The sequence below is a fragment of the Castanea sativa genome, chromosome 8 (assembly GCF_040712315.1).
Source record: "Castanea sativa cultivar Marrone di Chiusa Pesio chromosome 8, ASM4071231v1".
In the NCBI taxonomy this organism is placed as follows: domain Eukaryota; kingdom Viridiplantae; phylum Streptophyta; class Magnoliopsida; order Fagales; family Fagaceae; genus Castanea; species Castanea sativa.
Window position 1 is genome coordinate 50,317,756 of NC_134020.1, and position 16,040 is coordinate 50,333,795.

At 30.7% G+C, this 16,040-nt stretch overlaps 1 protein-coding gene across 1 annotated transcript; it reads left to right on the forward strand.

The window, feature by feature from the left end:
* The first annotated feature begins 4,466 nt into the window (after positions 1-4,466).
* On the forward strand, positions 4,467-15,269 carry LOC142607684 (beta-glucosidase 12-like). The gene is made up of 13 exons (XM_075779272.1): positions 4,467-4,650; positions 4,776-4,845; positions 6,946-7,004; positions 9,941-10,016; positions 10,204-10,281; positions 10,368-10,455; positions 11,176-11,431; positions 11,794-11,909; positions 12,383-12,600; positions 12,695-12,726; positions 14,514-14,616; positions 14,752-14,860; positions 15,022-15,269. Exons 1-13 carry the CDS (start codon positions 4,495-4,497, stop codon positions 15,200-15,202), a joined length of 1,542 nt encoding a protein of 513 aa, XP_075635387.1. The 5' UTR covers positions 4,467-4,494; the 3' UTR covers positions 15,203-15,269.
* The last annotated feature ends 771 nt before the right edge of the window (positions 15,270-16,040 follow it).

Sequence of the window (16,040 nt, forward strand, 5' to 3'; positions counted from 1 at the left end):
AGCAACAAAAAGTTCGAAAAAATATTTATATTCCTGCAGCAGCCCACTCTCTAGCCCAATGGATTTTTTCTTTTTATTATTTGTAATTGAAATGGGCCAATACCCATTTCTGTCTTCCCCCCACTCAATCCGTAGAGCGCTGGATTGTGATGAAATGGGCCAGTGACCTTCTGGGTCCTTTTGATTGATAAAAATAATTTACTTAGCAAAAAATATTTTTTAACTCTTTGCTAAGTTAAATTTTAGGAAAACATTCTATAATCTTTTTTTTTTTTTTTTTTTTCAAATTCATGAATGAGTATGACCTGTGGCAAAATTTGCTAAATAGTATATTTTTAGAAAAAATTTTGGTGAATAACATGTGTTTGAACTTATTTAGTTAGCTAGACTGTTTTTGGAACTCAAGTTTAGCAAACTCGAGTTCCAACCCAAAATCAAGTTTACAAAACTCGAGATCCAACTATTTTGATACTGACATGGAATTAAAAAAAAAAAAAAACACGCGGAACTCAAGTTTACTAAACTCGAGTTCCTGGTGGGTATATTTTTTTAGTGAAATGGTCCATCACAGCATTTGAAGGAACTCTAATGTTGCCAAAGTCTCCACAGCATAAAACCTGACCCAAAAAAAAAATCCCAAATAAAAATGAACAATTTAGATTGAGTTGAATCAGAGAAATCGAAAGCAATTTTTAATTTATTTTACAATTTTTACTTAATCCTCACAACCCAAGAAAACAAAAAAAAAATCAACCACGTAAAAACGAAAATTTTCTTTCAACTTCAAAAGAAACACGGCTTTTAAAGTTTTTTTATATAGGATCTTTGTCAAAGCCTTATCCAAGGACATTGTGATGGACCATTACACTAAATAAATAAATAAATACTCACCTAGAACTCGAGTTTACCAAACTTGAGTTCCAGGTGGGTTTTTTTTTTTTTTTTTTTTTTTTTTTTTTTTTTTTTTTTTCGAGTCAGAATTAGACTACTTGGATCTCGAGTTTATTAAACTTGATTTTGGGTTGGAACTCAAGTTTCTCAAACTTGAGTTCCAAAAACACTCCAACCAACTAAATAACATCAAATGCATGCTATTCACCAAATTTTTTCTCAAAAGCTACTATTCAGCAAATTTTGCCAAGAAAGGAAGGGCAAAACTATTATTTACTCTAGCACAACCAATCAACCACACTCAGTGGCAGCTTCATAGTTTTTTCCTAGGGGGTCAGTAATGGCGAAGCTAGGAATTTGTCAAGGAGGGAAAATGAAAAATGAAATAATATTTTTTTTTTGTGTATATAAAACTTCTATATTATATACAATAATCTAAAATAGTATTCTAAATATAATTCAGTAGAAAGGACAACTATATTGTACAATAGTCTAAAACATTTAAAGATCAGTAAGATAACAACCGTTGAATGCATAAACAAATTTAATTAAATTTACGTTTTTAGACCCCTTAAACACAAGTTGTTTAACCTAGTTATTTAGCCAAGTGATTAACTTAGGTAAATTATTCAAATCTAGGTTATCACAAACAAATCATATCATGTAAAGCAAAGCAGAAAAGTAAATAACACACGATATGATAACCAAGAAAACCAAACTGGTAAAAAACCTAGGAAGGATTTAATTTAGCTATCTTCAAGGTAAAATAGATCCACTATAAAAAAAAACTGAAGTTCTACAATAGCAACTTTGACCACTAATATCCTATTACTATCTCGAGTAGAAAACGTATTACCACAATCACGTGACAGCTACGAGTCTACAGACTACTTCTTTCTCAGATCCATAGCATTCACAAGTATACCACTTGTAATTCTTTAAGCTCTTTATGCAACAACTGAAATGATTACCAAGCTCTCGACATCAATCTTGATCTTGATAACCCTAAGTATATATGAAGGCAAACACATCTAGATCTCACAAGAGATTCACACACACAGCATAAACAACAACATGAAATGTGGCTAGGGTTTTTCCTTTTATACTTAAGACAAAACATAAAACCTTACACGACATATGGGCTTAGGCTGAGTTGGAAAATTCTACAGAAAAACAATTTGCATGAGCTTCGATCGATCAAGTCTAATTTCCGATCGATCGAGCCTTGCAGAAATTGAACAGTAATTTTTTGCAATTACTCGATTCTAACTTTACACACACACTTTGAGCAGCCTAAATCTAGACTAAACGTTTTGATCATGGTTTGCCAACATATACACATTGAAGTTCTAAAACATTTAAATCTTAAATCCTTAGAACCTAACATAAATAACTAATCATACATTTTTGTCAAGTTAATAATAACTTATTATATTTATATGTGATATCAATTAAATAAAAAGATATGATAAAGAAGAATAGTAACACACCTAGGAGTAGGATTAAGAGTCAATGTGAAATTAAGGAAAAAAAAAATACTAACTAATATAAGTTTTTGCTTTTGAAGTGTCTAACTTTTTAACCATACACGTGATCACTCTCTTGGAATTTGATCGAGCAAGTACTAAAAGAATTTTTGGACTTAGAGATCTTTAGAGTTCAAACTACTTGATCAAACAAAGAGAAAAACTAAGAAAACATAGAAGAAAGAATGAGAAAAGAATCACAGATGTAGATACAAATTTGTTGGTTGTAACGATGGTGTATTTTCTTTTGCTGATGAAAAAGAAAAGTGTAAGGAAAAACAGCTTCATTCCGCTATTAACACCAACGTAATCTAGAGTCTCAGAAAGAACGTTTATTATTATTATTTTTTAACGAAGGAGCAAAAGGTTGAAACATTTTTTTTTCTTTTTTATAAAATTAAGTATTTTAAGAGTAGTGCTATTGACACAACACTTTCACAAAACTTTCACAACAAAATTTAGATGGCAAGTTGTTAAAGGTAAGTAAAAAAGTGATGTCAGTTGTAGGTCTAGATAAAAATCAGTTACAACTTGCCACATAACTTTTATTGTAAAAATATTATAAAAGTAACATTGAGATTATCATATTCAAGTTTATTTCAATTGGATTTAAACAAAATTTAAGGTCAGAGTGTTTAAATTTTTATTTTAGATGGATCAAAACAAATTTGTTTTAAAAATTTTATTTAATAAAAAAAAATTTGGCCAAGTCGGGGGGTTTCATTTGAACCCCCACACTATAAAGTACAAAAATCCTGCATAAAAAATTGTTTTTAGTTTTAATTTGAATTCATCGCTAAGATTGCATTTTGTCTATCATCAATAGCCAATAAAGACCTACTACTTAAGATTTGTTGTGAAAGTATTGTGAAAATTTTGTATACATAATAGTTCTTCATATTTTAAGGGTTAGAGAATATGTTGAATCACCATATATATACATATTTCTTCCGCAAATGGAACAATCCATTGGCAGTAGCACAAAACATTCAATGGAAAATCTTTTATGAAATTCATAACAATTGATGTTGAGATACTTGGTGCTTTTTGGAGCTTGGACTGATGTAGAATGAAAAAAAAAAAAAAAAAAATATATATATATCTAATTTACTACTACAAGAAACATTAAGAGCCTTGTAAGTTAGTATTGGTATTTTTTGTTATTTTCAACAAAAACATTCATGATTCAAATCGTTCATCCTTAAAGTTTCTTATTCTAGGCCATTTGAATCTAAAATGCAAAATCAACTCCACTTGAAGTAACCTTCACCACTTGAGCCCAAGTTTGTAGAGCTTTGAAAATTCTCCACTAGAACTGGTCAATATAGCCAATAATTAATTTGAGAGGTCAGGACTTGTTTATTATAAATTCAATGTAAAACAATAGAACCATTAGAATAGAGGGAAACTTTTTTGACATAGGTCAGGACTTGTTTATTATAAATTCAATGTAAAACAATAGAACCATTAGCATAGAGGGAAACTTTTTTGACATATTTGTTGATGTACACTCCAAACATACAATATCTATAATTATACACGTGATATCAAAAAAAAATTACATTGGTGTTCATCACATTTAAGGGATGTTTGGTAGAGTAGTTTGAGATGAGATTTTTGTAATTTTTTGAAATTTGTGTGGGTGAAAAAGTGTGTGAAGAAGTATATAAAGTTGTTTAAAATGTAAAAATGTGAGTTTGGGATGATGTAGTGCAATAAAAAGAGTTTGAGAATCCATGGCCTGTCATATTGTTTATGGTACTCTCTTTCTTGACATCCAACGCAAAAATAAAATACTATTATTTCTTTTTTTTAACTTTGTTTAATGGAAAGAATCTTAGGCAAAACTTGGAGGATATCTATATTCTATGTAGTACATATAATATCAAACAATCAGTCGAATATAAAAAAATAAATATCAAACAATCAGTCCAAGGACTGCTACTAACATATTGCCAGTCCTTTTTCATGCCTTTTTTTTTTTCATCTTTTGAAAATAAAATAGTTTAATGTAGTGCTCCTCTATAAAAAGCCGGCAGCTAGCACCTAGTTCTACACAGTGTAACCAAAATCAATTATGGCATTTCAAGGTTATCCAGTCTTAGGCCTCCTAGTTCTTCTTGGCTTATTGACTAATGGCATTGCTGTTTCACCAAGCTATGACACTGCTTCACTCAACCGGACCAGTTTTCCCAGAGGTTTTATTTTTGGTACTGCATCAGCGGCTTATCAAGTAATTAAATCACAATTTTCTCCATGTTAATTTGTATCATAGTTTTACTGCAAATGTCGTGAGATGTCAAGCATATGATCAATATTATTATGTTCTCATGTGTGTTAATTCTTTCAAATTTCCAGTATGAAGGTGCAGCAAAAGAAGGTGGTAAAGGACCAAGCATATGGGACACTTACACTCATAAATATCCAGGTCTCTTTTTCTCTCCATGGATATGAAACTTGAAAATATGAGTCACCAATGAATATTATGCAATATTATGTTAAAATTAATTCTAAAAAAAAAATTCAAATCTTCTTTATTTTGTTCATTTCACTGTAAATTTTTTTTTTTTTTTTATAGATCTATCAATATATAAATTGTTGCATTATTTAAAATTTTAGATTTATAAAATTTATTCTAAACTATGAAATGGATCTATGTTAGATGAAGATGATTAATTGATTATTGTTGAGGATAGTGCCGTATGCTTGTGACCAAATGAGGCATTAAAGTAGTTGAATTTGTGTGGAACTCCTAACTAGAGAGATAGAATAGCTGTTATTGGTTTGTCCACATGTTAGTAGCGCCAAGTCTCACGCCCTTGGAGTTAAAGGATGGTACCCCATCCACCATGGATGAAATGAAGATCGATGATTATTTTCTTTACCTACTCCAATAAATGTAGTACAAGGCAGGAAAAATGAGAAAACTATGGGGATTCCAAATTTTATACCTGATTTTTGCCTGAGTTTTAGGAGAGAGAAACAACAAAGTTGGCCGGCCCTTGAGTAAAGTACATGTTTGTTTTCCGAATCTAGCTGCTCAATTCTCTGTACTTGTAGTGGCATTAAAAAATTATTTTTCTTTGTTCCTGTTTAACACTAGCTTAGAGCATAGAGTATATGCTTTTGCTTGCCAGAGCTTCTGTGGATCGTGAAAACCTGTGGGACCAAATTAGTATTGTAAAGGTCAAGCAGAACATCATCCATGTGAAGACTTTTGTGTAATTTTGTGTATCTGCATACTTGGGTCATGACTGGCCAAACAATGAACATGTCAAAGTCTTGTATCGAAAAGGACGGGTCAATGCAGAGCAAATAAAACATTCCACAATTAGTATCTGTTTAATTTGCATATTTTTTGCCAACTTATTTTACTATTTAACTTATTTTTTAATACTATTTATGAGTTTCATTCTACTATTTCAACTAATATTTACTCTTATCTACAGTACTTTTAACAAAAAAATTTCAGTTTGAACAAAATAAGCGGATTCTGAACAAACCCTTAATAAACAAAATTATTTTCTTCTCATAAGAATACTGGGAAATAAAGGTGGTTTTTTTTTTTTTTTGGAAAGAAAATAATTACTTTTGGTGCGGTGGTCACTTTACAAGTATAAATACTTGTAGGATGTGAGGGGTAAAGACTAGAGTTCAAGTCTCTAAGAGTGAGTTTCACAAACACATAAACTTAAATTAAATTAGAATAAAATTTCTCTATTGTATAAAAAAAATAACAAGAAGAAAGAGAAAATAGGAATTTATTCATTTACGAAAGAAAACAATTACAATAATTAAGTTCCAATAAGTATGTATCTTCACCCACCAACATGTGGGGCAGCCACTTAACACTCATTCATGACTTGTTTGCCAACAAAACAAACTATACAAAATGAGGCAATTGAGAACATTATAGTGGCACTGTTGGGAATTCAATGTATTAGACCATTACATATGGCATAGTGGTGATCAATTTGGCCATCTATAGATCCGTAATATTTAATCTGAGTCATGACCTGAATGTATTTTAAATGGAAGTGATCTTAATATTGTGAGTTCGTGATTTTTTATTTGTTTGTGTCGTAAATGTTCCAATTTTCCGTTAATCTATGTTTGTGTGTGAGAAGTTAGGGTCCAAGGCTTTTTGTCTAATTTTGTAAAGCCAAGATCAGTGACTTCCTGCATGAGCCTGTGTTGTAAATGTGGAATTTTAGTATACAGTAAAAATCTCGGACTCGGACTTAAGCACTTAAGAGGTGAAATCAGGGTCCAGATTAAATTTATAAAATATGTGAAGTTTGTGGTAAGTTCACTAAGGGGTAATTCTTCAAAAAAAAAATTTCCCTATTCCTTCCATTAAGTAAACTTTAAACGAGAAAAAAGTTGTATTTGTTATGGACCTTATGATTGTGAGGCTTGCGTACTAGTTCTATTTTTCTTATGGCTCAAATTACTAGTTTTAAATAATGAAAGAAAAATAAAAATTTCTTATCTCTAAATACAGTATTAACTTACAATGAAATTGCAGGTAGGATAATGGATGGTAGCAGTGGAGATGTAGCTGTGGATCAATATCATCGGTACAAGGTAAGTTGTTCCGTGCTTATAATAGAAATTGAAAGAAAGAACACTCATATACCTTAATAATTAGCTCCTAGTTTTCAAGAATACAAATTCTACATCCCAATTTTTGTGTTCCACTATATACTCTATTAATCACAATTTGTCATGTATTCTTTTTACTTCCCTTATAAAATAATCAAAGTTTAAAATGAGAAAACAAAATACATGATATTGGAGAGATTTTTCGACAAGGGCTTAAATCTCCCCTTGGGTTCGTTATAAGTGCATGTTTAAGGAGAGTCGAGTCCAAAATTCAAAATGTACAAAAAACAAAGGTTAATGATGCTTTGACAAGAGAGAAATCAAAATGCCAATAATAGAAAATGCTTATAATTTTAAGTCTAAAACTTCAACCCACAGGTAGCCAAAAAAAATTGAGAGAGGTCGTGGCTCGTGAGGGAGAGAGGGAGAGTTCCTTTGTTCTAGTATTTTTACCTCCAAATTTTGGAATAGTGAGAAGCTTTTCTAACTAAATACGTTTTACTCTAAAGTTTTAGCTCTAACACTCAATTTGGTTGGGGTGAAGATGAGAAGGATGTTCCTTTGTTTGGTTTAGGAGAGAAAACAAAAGGAAAAGAAAATAAAGAGGAAAAAAAATCATTTGGGCCCACAAATTTTTATCCTCCTAATTTCGGAGGAAAATTGATGAGAAAAATAGGCTCAAAATATTGAATTACATATTTACCCCTCAAAGTGGCTATCTAAGTCAAGTAAGTCATGATTACTTGATTAGCTTTCGTGTTTTGCTGATATCCTATTAAAACATCCAATTTTCCTAATTTTATTCTATTTTAACATCTAAAAAACTACTTTATTAATTATACCATACCATTTTACAATACCCCAACATCAAAACTCTTATTTTTTTATCCTACACAATAAAATAATATATCTTCACAATAAAATATATTTTTTCCTTTTTTTTTACCAATTTTATCCTCACTGAATCCCCATTACTTTACTTTTCACCTTCTTCTCTTCCAGACTCCTCCTCCACACAACTCCAGATTAGCAAAACTGGAAAAAAAAAAAAACCATCATGCCGATTAATGACACAGCCACCACAACGCCAATGTTCCAGACTCCTCCTCCATCATCCATATCAACCCAACTCCTCCACACAACTTCTCCATCATCCATATCAACCCAGATCGAAAAAAAAAAAAAAAAAAAAAAAACCCACCACCTCCAAAGAAACCCATGCCGATCGCACACCCAAACTCCTCCTCCATCATCTATATCAACCCACATGCCGATCACAACCCACAACAAAAAATCCATACCACGTCGATTGGAGCTCCGATTCAAACCATCGAAGCCGTGACGCCGACCCATCGGAGCCATCCAATTCCACCGTTGAGCAAACCCACAGGGTCTTGAGTCTGAACAGTGAGAGAGAAAATGAGAAAGAGAGAAAGAAGAGAGAGAAAAGAAGAGAAATAATGAGAGAGGAGAGAGAAATTCCCGGGTTAAAAGGGGAGAGAGAGAATTGAAATTTTTTTTTTTTTTAATCCCATTAGCTACAGTACCATCTTACATTTAAGATGGTACTGTAGCTCAATTGTATTTTTTTTTACAATAGTTACAAAATACAACATTCGATGGAGCAAAAAATTTGGGCTTGAATTGTAAAAAAAATTGCAAAAGAGGGCTCCATTTGCCATTTGCCACATTCAATGTTGATGCTCTTATACATGCTAGTCTTGAATCAATAGGTAGAGGATGAAACCTAGTGACAATTTGTGTTTTGTTTTGTTTTGTTTTCATGTGAGTAGTTAATATATACATATATATATATATAGACACACACATATTATCATTTTCTTCTTTAATTTGTGCGTGGGTTTTTTTTAATGAGAAATAATTTGGGTTTTAAAAAAGTAGAGTGATATTCTTATAAATGTATTTAATATGTTTGTGGGAAATATAATAAAAAATATTATAATGTTTTTTATAATATGGGCATGAGAGTAAATACATCCAAATTACATTTTCATCATCTCATTTTTCTTTTTGACTAAACAAAGAAACTTTTCATCCTCCCAACCAATCACATATAGTAGAAATAATTTTTTTTTTCTTTCTATCCACCTAGTTTTCTATTCTCCTAACATTTTCTATCCCTCCATTTTTCTATCTCTCCAACCAAACGAAGCCTAAGGGTAAAACGTTGCTAGAAATTTTTGAACTGATGAGAGGCCTATTATATTGAGTTTAAGGTGCTACTAATGACTAGCTTTCAAGCAGTGGAAAAGGCTTTGGACCTCCCAAGTGCTATTTACATGATTCAGTGTAGTTTGCTTTATGCTTAGGAATTGGGTTAGTTATAATTTTGAACACAAAGTGGCCTAAACTCATTGGCTACTATTTCCTAGTCATTGCAACTCTTGGTAGTTGCATTTGGTGGTCAATTTAGGGCCTGTTATGTTTTTTGGGTGGAAAAGATATCAAGGTAGCAAACTTGGGCCATAGACAGCAGGAGCATTAGACCTCATTTGAGGTGGAAATTTCAAGTATAAGACATCTTCCATGCACCTAAGGTGCTACCAGCGTCCTTAGCCCACTTGGTAGCATACAGGGGTTGGACTCATGCAAAATGTTCAAAAGGAACTAATTCATACCCTCTAAACTGCACTCTCTCAATTTATCCAATATGTCATATGAGCTTGGCCATACTTTAAAAGAATTAAATAAAATACATGGATTGGGACCACAAGAAAGTCATGCCTAACCGAATTGGGCTTGTAGTTAATGTGTCACAAAAACAACCATCAACACATGACATACTATGATCAATAGAGTATAAAATATGAAACAATCAAAATTTAAAATAATAGTCTTGTAGTATCAATTATATTTTTTAAAATAATTTATACATCGTTTGGGGCCATACATTGCAGGAAGATGTTGGGATTATGAAAGAGATGGGTTTAGATGCATACAGATTCTCAATCTCATGGCCTCGAATATTACCAAGTAAGATTGTCATTTTCACAGTCCTTAATTTTTTTATCGTAAAAGGTCAAATCCATTCAATGATCAAAAGAACATAAAAAATTGTACCATCAAGGCATCAAATGCACATCTTAGACTGGAATGAAATGACTATTGTTTTGTGATCATATTATGGTCCTAACAATCTCATTTGTGGGACTAATTTTAGAAGGAAAGGTATGTGAGGGTGTGAACAAGGAAGGAATCAAATACTACAACAACCTAATCAATGAGCTCCTAGCCAAAGGTCATGATTCACTCTTAAATTCCATCATGTGTCATCAACTCATCATGTGCTCTTAATTTACTATTGTTTATTATGATTGAATGCAGGTCTACAGCCCTTTGTGACACTCTTCCACTGGGATCTTCCTCAATCGTTGGAAGATGAGTATGGTGGTTTTTTAAGTCCTCATATTGTGTAAGTGGTTAATTTACCTTATACATTTTAAAAAATTTATCATTATTATGATTTTTAAAATTTAAATTGGTGACCCAATTTGAAGAAAAGGAATAAAAGGGGGGCCCATTTGATGAATTTTTTAAAAACTAATGACCTATTTGTAAGGTTGTTAGCGCATTGACTTACAGAATTATTGATTTTGATATCACTTGGTAAGAATTTATCATTGAAATTATGTTGAGAGGTCATGACATGTTAATCTACAATTTCAATAAGACATTTAACTTCCATTTGTTCATAATATAGTCCTATGATGAGCTAATACTTAATATTCGACTTTATTCGTTCCCATTATAATGAGTTATTTGACTTACATTCATGATACCATATTAAAGCTAACCACAAGATTAGGCTAAACTAGATGAAATGAGCAAATAGAAAACATATTAAAATCAAAAGATTGAATTGAAAAGTGTAGAATTTATAGAACTGAGAGAAAAGTTAAGAGGTTTAATTTAAAATTTAGTCATTATTATATCAATCACTTAGTCTTGTTACTATTCTTCTAAAAAAAATTAGTCTTGTTCCTATTACCCGTTCACAAAATAATTACTCTAACAAGGGAAAATTTTAATACGCATAAAAGCTTTTCGCTATTTGGATAGTTACATATGTACAATTGAATAGTGTAAAATCAATTTTTAAAAAGTTTGGAGACTTTTGCATGTATATATTTAGGAATGATTTTCGGGATTACGCTGAGCTATGCTTTAAAGAATTTGGTGATCGTGTCAAGCATTGGATCACACTAAATGAACCATGGAGCTACAGCTATGGAGCTTATGCAATAGGAGGGCTAGCTCCGGGTCGATGTTCTGGTTGGCAACACTTAAATTGCACTGGAGGAGATTCTGGGACAGAACCATATTTGGTGTCACATAATCAACTTCTTGCTCATGCATCTGCAGTAAAAGTGTACAAGCAAAAGTATCAGGTTCTAATGTCACACACCAAATTGTTTCATGTTTACTTTAGTTGTACTCCTTTTTTTTTTTTTTTGCTTGAAAATTTTACTTCATTCAATAAATTAAAATGGTTGCTTTGCTCTTGATACAAGACACTATGAGGTACTTCATTTAAAAACTATTTGCCGCGAAAATTAACCTATATAAATTTGCAAATTCAATTTGTTTTTCAGTTTCAGTACTTAAGTAAGCATTTCTCTTTTCCATTAGTATGTGTGGGTTTGGATGAACTTTTTGTTGAAAACTTATTAACTTGTTAAATGTTGACAAAAAGACAGTTACATTAGCTTGAGTGTGTCTTTCTAATTAAGCAAGCTTTCGCTATGTGCAGGTAGCACAAAAGGGAATTATAGGTATAACCTTAGTGTCACACTGGATTGTGCCATTCTCTGACACGAGGCACAACCATGATGCTGTGCTAAGAGCCCTTGATTTTATGTTTGGATGGTTAAGTACTAAAACTAAATGACTCTTTGTTGTGGCTTTCTTTAAAATTTGTTTTGGACATCTATATTTTGCTATTTGCTTGTTACTTACAAAGAATAGAAAAAAATTATTTGTCATTGAGAAAAAATCCAATTAGGTTCTAAATTGAATTTCAATTGTTGTCTAATTTTGTACCACGTATTTTATTTAAGTTTTTTGTTTTTTTAATTTTTGTTCGAAGTGAGTTACTAAGGTACAAAATACAAAAAGCCTAATATAAATAAATCATAAAAAATCCAATAAAAAAGGAGTAAACTCATGTGTATATAAGAAATTAAAATAAAAAAAATAAAAGAGAGAGAGAGAGAGTATAATTTGAAACCATACATGTGTGTAATAGTAATTTTTTTAAATTGTACCATACATATGCATAAATTATAGACTAGTTTAATATAATATGTACTAGGATTTAAAATTCATATGGTTTGTGGCAGGTTTATGGATCCCCTAACCAATGGTGACTACCCACACAACATGCGATCTCTAGTTGGTGATCGATTACCCAAATTCACGAAAGAGCAATCCAAGCTAGTAAAAGGGTCATTGGATTTTCTAGGGCTAAACTACTATACTGCTAATTATGCAGCCGATTCACATCACTTCAAAGCTGAAAATGCAAGCTACTTGACAGATTCACGAGCTAATCTTTCTAGTACGAACTCAAACATTTGGAGCTATGATTCCATGTTTTTTATGTAACTCATACGTACTAACATGACCATGCTTTTTCTCATTTGTTGTGGCAGCTGTGCGCAATGGAATTCCCATCGGTCCAAAGGTGTGTATGATATTGAACATACATAAGATAAGATTGATAAAAAATAAAAAAATTAATAAAAATTTAATTGTTTATTAGTATCATTCTCTGAGATAGTATGATAACAAAAGAAGAGTAATTCCAACGATGTGAGACGAATGCCATTTATCAGATTTTGTGTATTTACACTAAATTTTAAGATCGTTGATTTTTAAAATGTCGCTTGTCTCATATCAAATATTATATTAAAAAAAATTGAGTTAGGAATTAGGATTTCAGTTTAATGTCCAGGAATTTGGATTATTTTAACTATTGAATTAGGATTTCAGTTAAATTTTTTGCCAAATATTTTTTGAATTATTGAATGTTGTGTACGGAAAATATTTTTAGTTAAATCTTGAATGAAAAAAAAAAAATAAGGAAAGAGTAGCTAGTTTGGAGAGAAACTCTTTCAACTCCTTTCTATATATTTTTATTGGATGTAAATTTTGAAAATTAAATGCGGATTGCATTTTTTTATTTATCCTCTATGCTTGAAACATTTCAAGAAAATCCACAATTCCTAATTATGTCATCAATAAAATGTTTAAATTTCAAGTTTTTATGGTCTAAAATTATGCATAAAAATTATTTTATTGATTGAATATTAAAAAACATACAACCTAAGAATTGTATTTTCAAAATTTACATCCAATATCTTTATATGATAAATTAGAGAGAAGCCTTGTTCAAATAGTAAAAGCAAATCCAGGAAAAGAAAAAACGGAAAAAAAAAAAAAAAGATAAACTATATATAGAACACTAAATTGATTACAATAAATCAAAATATTATAATTATAGAATCATATAAGTAAAAGAATAAATTTTAAACACTTAAAACTTTAAAATTTTATGTAATATCAAAAAAATTTTAAAAAATTTATATCTCTGCTCAATTTATTTTTATTTCTAGGTTTCTATACCAAACTTATAATAGAGGATAGTTACATTGCATGTGACATCGTCGCTCATACGTTCTTGTAATAACAAATATGCATAAAAATAAGTAGAATTTGACTAGGAGAAAAAAATAAATGGTACCTTGAAGAGCTATAACTAAGAAAATAAACTAATTTAATTTATAATTTACGACGCAAAAAGTGTGCACACTTAAATCACCAAAAAAAATTACCTTCCATTTGACTTATGGATCATGATACTAAACAAAGTTTTTTCTTTTTTTTTTTGGTATTTATCATACTTAACTAATCTTAAAGGTTTATTACTTTTATAATATATATGTTAAAATTTTAAATAAAAAAAATCTTATGTGGGAGCATATCTATTTGCCAAGTCCAGTTCTAAGCTATGCCAATTGTACCTTACTTTGCCACGAGTAACAAGGTGAAAAAGAGGAATAAGGATATTCTAAAAATATAGAGTATTAGGAGGTGTTCAACAAGCTTCGAAGTTTTTATTTTTTATTCTTTAAATCTGCTTTCGGTTTCCTTTTTCATTCTTTTTTTCTTTTTTTTCTTTTTTTGGCTAACAAAGCAGTATCATGCTTACCAGCGTTATTACGATGCAGCTTGATTATACAATTCAGATGCAAATATTTCATTATGATATAGTTGTTACTTTAGAAGAGAGCTCTAAAGTTATGTAATAATCATTAATTTAGTTATTTTTTCTTATATAAATTATATATAATATAAGTTTATTCCACCATAAGGAAAAAGCAAATTTCCCAAATTGTATTTTTCGGAACCCTTCCCGGATATTCTTTTAAGTTATAACAAACTCCATTTTTCTTTGAAATGACATTTCAGGCTGCTTCAGATTGGCTCCATGTCTATCCAAAAGGAATTCGAGACCTTTTGTTATACACAAAGACAAAGTATCATAATCCACTAATTTTTATTACCGAGAATGGTAATTTTCTTTTGAACTTTCCAATTATGATCCCATAAAGTTATGAGAGTATAAGAGTAGCCATAGGAATATAAAATTTGAAGGAATGGTAATTTGGTGTCCATTTGAATCTAAAAATATGCCACTATATTATAGGAATTGATGAGTTCAATAATGCCTCATTGTCGCTTGAGGAAGCCCTTTCAGACAATCATAGAATTGATTATTACTATCACCATCTTCATTATCTTCATAGTGCTATCAAGTAAGTAGAGAAGATCTCTCTCTATCTGATAGACTAATATTACTTTATTAATAGCAATAACAATATGCCGCATTAGCAATTATGAATATGGATATATATATATATATATATATATATATATATATTGTGACTATAGTCTAATTAATACATTTTTGATGTAGGGATGGTGTTAATGTGAAGGGATATTTTGCATGGTCATTATTGGACAACTTTGAATGGAGTTTGGGTTACACAGTTCGGTTCGGCATCAACTATATAGACTACAAAAATGGGTTGAAAAGACATCCCAAACTGTCTGCCCATTGGTTTAAGAATTTCCTCAAGAATAAGTTGATGAATTAATGAGTATGCTTTTGTTGAACTATACAGTGGCATCAAACCATCTCCAGACGATAGACTTTAAAATCATTTCTTCTCTATTTTATGTTCTTTAAAAAATGTTTGTATTCAGTAAAATAAAATAAAAGAAAAATAATGTTATTGTTAACAAACTCAAATATTTCTTAATAATCAATATATATACTGATTCTTCCAAAAACTTAAAATATTAGAAGATGATGAATTTATTCATTTAAGGTGGACACAGAGAATTGAACCCACGACTTCTTACTCTATTACCATGGATGAAGCCATGTAGTGATTATATTTATTAAAAGATGGTGAATTTATTCATTTAATCTAAAACATGTTATTTGGCTTCTTCCTTGAGTAAAGCCATGTAGTTATCACAATTAAAGAGCAATTTCACGAATTATTGTTGGGTTTTAATTGTTGGTGGACAAACATGTTCAACCAAAGCATAGTATTCCATAGCTTTTGTAGAACAAATTTTGATACCGTCAAGTAATGTTTATCTGTATGATTGAGGATAGCCATGGATTGAAAGTTGATCTTCATCCAAGAACAGTAAAAAGAATTTATATAAGTGATTTCAAGGTGAGTAAATGATGTACAAGGTGTACAATATAGTTGAAATAGTTTTTTGATCATCAATTCAAAAATTCGAACTCAAAGTCAGCCAAAGTTATTAGTCTTTGTCAAAGAAAGTATACACTAGAGCTCTTACAAGATGCTGAGGTTAATTGGTTGTAAACCATCAAAAACACCAACGGAGTAGAATTTGAAGTTAGAGCAAAAACCAAGGTGAATTATTGTGTGATCCAAGTGTCTACAGAAGATC